The sequence below is a fragment of the Arachis ipaensis genome, chromosome B10 (assembly GCF_000816755.2).
Source record: "Arachis ipaensis cultivar K30076 chromosome B10, Araip1.1, whole genome shotgun sequence".
Classification (NCBI taxonomy): domain Eukaryota; kingdom Viridiplantae; phylum Streptophyta; class Magnoliopsida; order Fabales; family Fabaceae; genus Arachis; species Arachis ipaensis.
In genome coordinates, this window is record NC_029794.2 from 10,505,345 (window position 1) to 10,513,714 (window position 8,370).

At 34.6% G+C, this 8,370-nt stretch overlaps 2 protein-coding genes and 1 long non-coding RNA gene across 3 annotated transcripts in view; 1 reads left to right on the forward strand and 2 right to left on the reverse strand.

Moving 5' to 3' along the window:
• On the reverse strand, positions 2,658-3,208 carry LOC110268348. Its single transcript, XM_021114438.1, has 2 exons — positions 2,878-3,208; positions 2,658-2,792 (listed from the first exon to the last, which is right to left on the reverse strand). Exons 1-2 carry the CDS (start codon positions 3,079-3,081, stop codon positions 2,658-2,660), a joined length of 339 nt encoding a protein of 112 aa, XP_020970097.1. The 5' UTR covers positions 3,082-3,208.
• LOC107622612 (tubby-like F-box protein 8) lies at positions 3,522-7,428 on the forward strand. Its single transcript, XM_016324574.2, has 6 exons — positions 3,522-3,749; positions 4,059-4,112; positions 4,638-5,073; positions 5,244-5,331; positions 6,120-6,252; positions 6,368-7,428. Exons 3-6 carry the CDS (start codon positions 4,726-4,728, stop codon positions 7,086-7,088), a joined length of 1,290 nt encoding a protein of 429 aa, XP_016180060.1. The 5' UTR covers positions 3,522-3,749; positions 4,059-4,112; positions 4,638-4,725; the 3' UTR covers positions 7,089-7,428.
• LOC110268293 overlaps positions 5,612-8,370 on the reverse strand; it is an 8,995-nt gene continuing 6,236 nt past the window's right edge. Inside the window, exon 2 of the long non-coding RNA XR_002356465.1 lies at positions 5,612-6,022. This is a non-coding gene — a long non-coding RNA (uncharacterized LOC110268293). The remainder of the gene's footprint in view (positions 6,023-8,370) is intronic.

The following is an 8,370-nucleotide window of genomic DNA, read 5'->3' on the forward strand; positions in this document are numbered from 1 at the left end:
ATTACTCTAACTAAAAGAAGTGAAACATTTTAACTCATTTGCTAATAGAATATAAAAACGCATGATAACAATATAATGATGGATTGGTTTTTTTTGTCAAACCTTAGACTAAATTTTAACCACTAATTTGATATTGTAGGATCTATTAATTTAATTTCTATATAAGATTGATAGTTGAAATTTAGTGCTTTAAACTTTGACCATATATAGAAAAAAAAAAAAAACGAGTCATTATTGGCATGATAATAATATAGTGTGTTGATAAGTTGCAACACAACACTATTTTAGCAGGGAAGTCAGTCACATGAATGGCATAAGGAAAAAGCAGGGAGTGAATCTTTTTTAGGGGGAAAAAAATTGAATGATGTCTAGTGTTTAATCTCATTTTTTATTATTCTTTCTCTTTTTTTTGTTTTTGATCTCATTTATAAAATTAATAATAAAAAACACATTTTATTTTTTCTAAGTATTAAAAAAAATGAGAAAGATCCATTTCCAAAAAACAGCTGGTATCTGGCCATTCTTGGTCATGGATACCAAAGGGGTATACTTTAATTATATATTAAGGATTAGATAGGGTAATTATTTTTTTTTTGTGAAATATCATTTAAATTTATGGATAAAAGATGAAATATTAAAATAAATGTAAATAGGTGGACAGCATAACTTAACTAATGCTACTAGATTAGTGTATAAAAATGAATGAAACACCAATTTAAGTGAAGTTATATCATTCTCCTGATTTTAATTCCTCCATAATAGAGTTTAATAATAATAATAATAATACATTACCAAAGTACAGGTAGCAAGTACCAACATAAGGAATATAGATACTAAACACACAAAATAAAAGTATAGACCAATTATTAAATAGGAAAAATAGACAAAAGTACACCCGGATTTTCACACGGAGTACAAATGTACTCCTCAATTTTTTAATGAGTCATTTGTACACATGAATATAAAACTCTGTTGTCAATTCTACCCTTCCGTGACCTGAGTAAATTTTCCGGCGGTGGTGGAGGCCAGGTGGCACAGTATTGTATGATGTGGCTAATTTGAGGTGACACTGTGTAAAATAGAAATATTAATTATGAAATTTGTTGAATTTTTTTTTTAAAAAAGGAAAATTTTTTACAAATCTCTTCATTATCTTTGTTTTCATATTTCAGTGTTGAATGAAAACATGCCCTAGCAGAGAGTAAGCATAGTGAATTTCTGAGCACTTCACAGTCGTTCATTGCAGTTCGTCATTTGCTTTACATTCTGAAGAAGAAGAAGAGATAAGAATGAACAAAGACCAAACTCCAACCCTCACAAACTTAAGAGAAATTATGGTGTAACTATATGTAATTACTGTGGACAGGTATGACTATAGCCCAATAATTAATGTTCTCACTTTAGTGACTATTAATTGACAATTTAGAATTAGTTATACTCACTTAAACTTGTTTTTATAGTCCGGTCATAACAGCAGGACTTGTCAACAAAAGAAGGATGATACTCTGGATGAAGAAGTTGCTCTAGCAGCAGAGGCAGCAGCTACAGCAGCAAAATCAAAAAACCAACCAGAACAGGTGAGGTGGTAGCTCATATTAGAATAAACAAAATCTGAATTACATGTTACCTTACCACTTGAGTTTGTCTTTTTTTTTTCCAGAACACTGGAGAGCCAACATCAGAAGTCAATGTTGCCCAGCCTCCATCTAACAATTCTGGTTCAAGTGTTAGGGTTCAGCCAATAGTCAGCTCTGAGACAATGAATGCTGCAAGTCCTTCTTTGAGAGAAAGGTTCCAGCAATTTATGCCCACACCAGGCCTGACCCGACAACCCATGAGTGGCCCAAGACCCTCACCACTAGCCCCTAGTTTGAGTGGCCCAAATGCAAGTAGTCCAAGTGCAAAATGTGGTCCAGCTGCTAAAAATGTTCCAAGTGCAAAAGTGGTAAAAGGTGGCTCAGGTGCAAAGGGTGTAACCAGTACACAACCAATAGGTGGAAAAAAAATCAGCAAGTAGAACTGGAACAATGGCTGCAACTCAAATGTAGTTGCTTTGGACAAAGGAGTTTTTTGGCTTTGGTTTTCTCATTTGGACCTGTAGATTTCTGATTGGAGTTTAAAAGATTGTTGTTATCATTTAAGACTATGTTTATGGTATTGTAATTTAGATATGTACTCCTGTGGTTTGGATTTAGCTGATTAATATTTTGATGTAGACATCTGTTTTGATGCCTATAGGCATAGACATGTTTGCTATTTTGCAAGGTGAAATTGTAGTTTGCTGTTTAAGCCTCTGGCTTCATGACTTGTGTTTCAATTTGTTGTTAATGATAGATTATCATAGTTATGCTTACTTATTGTTCATAATGAATTAGATCTTCAGTTTGTTTTGTTGCCGGAATTGTACTAGAAATAAAATTGAACCAACCATTTGTATTAATAACCTTGAAAAAACCCTTTGTATTCAGATACTAGTAAAAATGAAATTGACAACACAGCCTTCTACTTAGAGGAAATTACAACTACTGATTAAATGTCTTAATGAATAAACACAGAATACATATACTTATCCCTAAGCATACATACTGCATCCATTTTCTAATGTTCTGTAACTCTTGATTAATCCCATCAATTGTCTGCAACATCTTCTTCATTTCTTATTCTACCTTCCAGTTGCTTTCTTCTGCAAACCTCCATTTGCTTTCTTCACTCTGTTCCTGAATTCCACAATCTCTTCCAGCATCAACAACTTCATCAGCCCAAATGAAATAGTCACACCTCAATTCAACCTTCTGCATCATGAATTCGACGACAAATTTTAACCATTTTGCAGAAAATTAACATTTGTCATCATAAACAAAATCAGAATTCACATACCTCCCATAATGGACAACGAAGAAACAATCTTCCAGGGTTCCACTCTGTAGCAGACTCTGTAGCAGACTCAAGCATCACTGCGTCAAGTCCATGCAGGCACTTGCCATTGTTGTAGTCAAACTTCTTCTTCTTCCTATTTTTTGGCGTAAAAGACGAGCATGAAGTATATTCTTCCTTCGTTGAGACTGTGACATTTTCATACATTATAGTTTACAAACCCTTGTTACAACAGAAAGGACGAAGATGTACAAAGAAAAATGAAGAGGGTGAAGGAAGATTTTTTTAGGGTTCATATGGTTCGAAGAAGGGAGAGGATGAAGAGTGATTTGATTATTCCCTTTTCTTATATTTATTTCAACAAATTTCATAATTAATATTTCTATTTTCCACAGTGTCACCTCAAATTGGCCACATCATACAATACCGTGCCACCTGGTCTCCACCACCGCCGGAAAATTTACTCAGGTCACGGAATGGTAGAATTGACAACGGAATTTTATATTCATGTGTACAAATGACTCATTAAAAAATTGAGGAGTACATTTGTACTCCGTGTGAAAATCCGGGTGTACTTTTGTCTATTTTTCCTATTAAATAAATAAAATAATTGAGGTTGGTTGCTTTTTAAGCTTTACTTCATCAACTACATTTAAGGCAGCTTTGGAGTCCGGTTAGAGAGAGAGAGAGTGAGAAGCTGTAAGAGAGAGAGAGAGAGAGAGAGAGAGAGAGCATTCTCTGACCTAAAAGCCTCTGTCTTTCAGCTTCCTTGTTTGTCTCTGATTCATAAAAAACGTCACTTTTCTCATAGATTTCATATCTGAAAACTGTCCCTGCCAATGCTTCAGCTATGGATCTCTCCTATTTCAATCTGGGTACATTCCTCTCTTTCTCAAATCCATTGTTTTCAACTTCTCCTCTCTTTTTTCGTCATCGGGTTCACTTCAAAACTGGACTTTTTTTTTTGCCCCGTTATATGGATTCATGTTCATAATGCTGAGAAAAACTCATGAGTTTTCAGCTTCTCAAATCTGTGTTTACAACCTTTTTGGGAAGGGAAATGGGTGGTAATGTGATGATTAGCTTCCTGTGTTTATAAGAGGCAAACTTTTAAGGATATTGTGGGATTTCAAATTCAGTGGGCTTTTAGTTAATCATGTTTAACATTTTCTTCTGGTTTTCAGGTAAAGGGTGGTGATGTTCTGATCTAGCTTGGTACCAAATCCAACGCTTATGAGGTACTATTTCAGTATTTCTTGCTCCCTTCCTTTTCTTTTGGTTCATCATCTTTGTGTTAGCAAAAATAGCCAAAAGAAAATGAGAGTGGAAATATTTTTTATTTTTAAATTCATATAATCCCAAAAATTAGCTGGTGAATTGGTGATAGCTCTGCCATATTTATTTACTTATTTATTATATATAATTGATAATTGATTTTTTACCTAATAAGATTAGATTATAAGACCCAGTTATGATTTAAGTAAGAAAACTATTATATTCCTATACCTGCATTTGCAACAATATCATCATGATAATGCTGTTTGAGTATTCCTTCCTGAAGGGGGTAGCCAAATATCTAATCTTGAACCACTGCTTCGTTTTGACATTTCATCATCTACTTTAAAGACTTAAAATTGTATAGTTTGAAGAAGTTGATCTAAATATCCATTGATATCACATGTGTCTGAGTCTTTATTGGTGGGAAAGATGAAGATATATATACAGTCTTGAGCTGAAAGACTGAAACTCTCCTGTTTTGGCAGCCATATGCATGCTGTGCTTGGATACAGTTCTTTTCAACTTCAAAGAAGATACATACATTCATAGTTATTCTTGAGATTGACCAGAACAATGTCATTCCGAAGCATAGTTCGGGATGTGAGGGATAGTATTGGGAGCTTATCTAGGCGCAGTTTTGATGTTAGGCTGACCGGCCATCATAGAGGAAAATCTCATGGATCGGTACAGGATTTGCATGACCAGCCTCTAGTAATTCAAAATAGTCGCTGGGCAAGCTTACCCCCAGAACTACTGTATGATGTCATTAGACGGCTGGAGGAGAGTGAGAACACATGGCCTGCTCGAAAGCACGTTGTTGCATGTTCTGCAGTTTGCCAGTCTTGGAGGAGGATGTGCAAGGAAATTGTTAAGAGCCCTGAGTTCTGTGGCAAACTTACATTTCCTGTGTCCCTGAAGCAGGTTAGCTTTGTCATTTCCATGTAGCTGGTGCTCTATTCTCTCTATTAAATATTAACTAACATATTACATTTCTCATATGTGTGGAGGATCTGGAACTAACATTGATACTTGATTCGGTTATTTGAAGCAATACCTTGACTTCTTTTGTTTTTAATTCTTTTTGTTTTCAGCCTGGGCCACGAGATGGAATTATTCAGTGTTTCATCAAAAGAGATAAATCTAATTCAACATATCACCTATTCCTCTGTCTCAGCCCTGGTAAAATTTCTTTCCATTTGTTGTACACGTGGACTACATATTGCTTGCGTTTATGCCTTTTTTGTGATCGGATGCTTCTAGTGTGACTATGTAAATTTTGACTTCAGTTCAAATAGTTCAGGCTGTTGAAGCTTCTGATTTTGACTTCAGACTTCTGATTTTGTATATGTTTGCATTGATACATGATCTATATGCTTACAATATGAAATTATAAATTACTAGTAAGAGAGTGCTGGACATGGTTGATCAAGGTCAAAATTTCCATATTTTTTTTTCTTTGTTTAAATCGGCATTTACTTAGTGTTCTGAGTATGAAACTCGGATAGTTTCATAATTTTAGTTCCCATATGTTATTTGTTTCCCTTCCCCATTAGGAGTCTAGGATCTTATTATCTGATAATTGTTTACTTGGGGGGGCACACTTAACCAGGTTTCTTTGCCACTTAAATAAACATTATAAATTTTTGGATGTTGATCAGGTGAAATAAGTTTAGGTATCTGCACTACTTGGGGTTGAAAACTATTACACATTTATATATTTGGAAATATTTTTCATTCTATTAAATTATAATTTCTGATGTCAGTTTCTCCAGTGTTTGCATATCTTCTCAATTCATCATTAATTGCTTTCTTGATTTGTTGAAATGGCTTGAATATGTGTTTATGATCATGTTACATACTAAATTGAAACCTTAAGAACAGTATATTGTCTGCCATATTTTGGTCTATAATACTGAACCCATTCCATTTTTTCTTTTCCTTTTTTTGGTTTCCTTGGACTTTTGCAGCTTTGTTAGTTGAAAATGGAAAATTCCTCCTTTCTGCTAAGAGGATGCGGAGAACTACTTACACAGAGTATGTTATTTCTATGGATGCTGACAACATCTCAAGATCAAGTAACACATACATTGGAAAGCTGCGGTGAGTTTACTGCTTATTGTTATTTTCTTTGATTATGTAATATGTTATTTTATCTTCTTTTTTGTGTATTTCTTCCTTTTAACTCGAGAAACTTTCTTGTAATTTCATACACCAGATCAAACTTCATTGGAACGAAATTCATTATATTCGATACACAGCCTCCATATTCCTCTGCCCATATATGCCCTCCTGAAGGAACTGGGAGAACGAGCCGCAGATTTTATTCCAAAAAGGTCTCTCCAAAGGTTCCATCTGGAAGTTACAACATAGCTCAGGTAACATATGAATTAAATGTCCTTGGGACACGGGGCCCAAGGAAGATGCACTGCATCATGCATTCAATACCGGCCGCAGCACTTGACGCCGGCGGCAGTGTTCCTGGCCAACCAGAGCTGCTCCCCCGTTCCCTGGAGGACTCATTTCGGAGCATCTCATTTTCCAAGTCTCTAGATCACTCTATTGAGTTCAGCAGCTCACGATTTTCTGATATCGGTGGATCTGTTGCCAATGAGGATGATGAGGGCAAGATAAGACCCTTGGTTCTTAAAAACAAGCCTCCAAGATGGCATGAACAATTACAATGTTGGTGCCTCAATTTCCGGGGAAGGGTGACAGTTGCATCTGTTAAGAACTTTCAGTTGATTGCCGCCACCCAGCCTGCTGCCGGTGTGCCCACGCCATCTCAACCAACTCCACCGGATCACGACAAGATTATCCTGCAGTTCGGCAAAGTTGGGAAAGATATGTTCACCATGGATTACCGGTATCCCCTATCAGCATTCCAAGCTTTTGCAATATGCTTGAGCAGCTTTGACACCAAATTGGCCTGTGAATAGTTGAATCATGAAGATATCTCTAAGAAAAAGCTAATCAAATTATCATTTCTCTTATTACCAGTGTATGACACAATTGTAATTCTAGTGTATCCCGCTGTAACATGGTTTTAGAGCATTTTTAACTTGCTGTGTTTCATTCCCCAGTTGATTCATGCGTGTCAACGCCATGTTATCCTTTCTACCAACAGATTATTATCATTTTAACACATTTTTAGGTTCTGTTTCCTTCCAAAATGTATGCTGGTGTTTTCTGAGGTGTATCACGGGGTGCTGCTTGTGGTTATATATTACAAACAGGGCACTGAATAAAAAGTGATATCAAAGTTGTTTGCGAATCATGGGTACTCGGGTGATATGTAATTAGAATTTTGTTTTTTTTTTATAAATACCCTGAAGTTGTTAAATATTGTAAGGGCAGTACGAGGTGCCGGGGCCGGGGGAAAGGAGGACTAAAGAGAGAGAATATGCTAACAACGAGTCCAAATTTGGACAATGCATTTGTTAGTGTGTTTTCAGAGTCCAAAGTTTAGTTTTCATTGGTGACCAATTCTGATTTTAGTTGAGCGTAAAGTTTAACAGTCAAATGTCTAATGTAGGTGGAAACTCAGGTACAGTAAAGTTGATAGCTGAAAGTCGTTACATGATTTAACTAAATTTTCATCTGACAGTTCTCAACTATCAACTTCACGTGACTGTACCTGAGTTTTCACCTCTTATGTATTTGGTGAAAAATATATGTATTTTAAATAACAACAATGCATTGAAATTCTTCAGAATATATTATCTATCGTTTAATAATAATAATTATTATTAATAACATATATAATTTATTTAATAGTTGTTTATTTTTACTTTTAAATTGATATTTTTCACACTCAAAAAAAAGTATCTCTGTTCAAAGAAACGGTTTTGCTGAAAATTTAACTCCTTTTTTTCCACCAACAATTTCTCTATTCTAGATTTGATATCATGGGTGATGTTGGTTAGAAATGGAATCTAATTCAATATAAAATATAAATAATTAAGATTTTGATTAGTTCTAGTTTAAATTGGATAAGATTGGAAGACAATTTTTTATTAAATTGATTTGAATTTAAACATTTCGATACATACGATTTTAAACTGAGTAAAGATATATCTACCAAAATAAAAAGTTAAAAATCGATCAAATATATTTAGTGTGTTTTGGGGCTATTAAATCGCTAAAAAAATATATTTTTCAATTAAAAAAATATTTTTTTTTTATTTTTGTGTTTGACAGACAAATTAAAAGAAATAAAAG